The 411-nt window shown below is 60.3% G+C and overlaps 1 protein-coding gene across 1 annotated transcript in view; it reads left to right on the plus strand.

Annotated features, from left to right (window-relative positions):
• Positions 1–144: 144 nt before the first annotated feature.
• ETH_00037280 (uncharacterized protein) overlaps positions 145–411 on the plus strand; it is a gene marked incomplete at both ends in the record, with an annotated part of 1,164 nt that continues 897 nt past the window's right edge. Inside the window, one exon of the mRNA XM_013374486.1 lies at positions 145–409. Coding sequence (XP_013229940.1) covers positions 145–409 — 265 coding nt within the window. The remainder of the gene's footprint in view (positions 410–411) is intronic.

Consider the following 411-nt stretch of genomic DNA (forward strand, 5'->3'; position numbering starts at 1 on the left):
CCCCGCAGCTGGGCGAAGGCGGCAACTGGCAGTGCCACATTTGCTTCAACGTCAACTACCCCCGACGCATTTGCTGCAACAGATGTGCAGCAGAAAGAAATGAAGAAAATTCTGCTGCTGTTAAAGAGTTTTTGTTTTTGAAAGATGGCTTCCTCAAGATGGGGCTTGACCAGCAGACTGCAGCAGCAGCAGCAGCAGCGCAGCAGGCAGCCAACGCCTGCAGCACCGGCGCGCAGCTCCCCGCCGCTGCACCCACCTGCAGCAGCAGCAGCAGCAGCAGCAGTAGCTGCAGCAGCAGCAACGCTGCCTCTGCTGCGCTTGCGAGGGAGACAGACTCCACGCTCCGCCTTTTGTCTTACCCGCTCGAGCAGCAGCAGCAGCAGCAGCAGCAGCGGCAGGAGGCGCCAGAAG

Source organism: Eimeria tenella, genomic scaffold (genome assembly GCF_000499545.2).
Source record: "Eimeria tenella Houghton genomic scaffold, Eth_scaff2086, whole genome shotgun sequence".
NCBI classification, from domain to species: Eukaryota; Apicomplexa; class Conoidasida; order Eucoccidiorida; family Eimeriidae; genus Eimeria; species Eimeria tenella.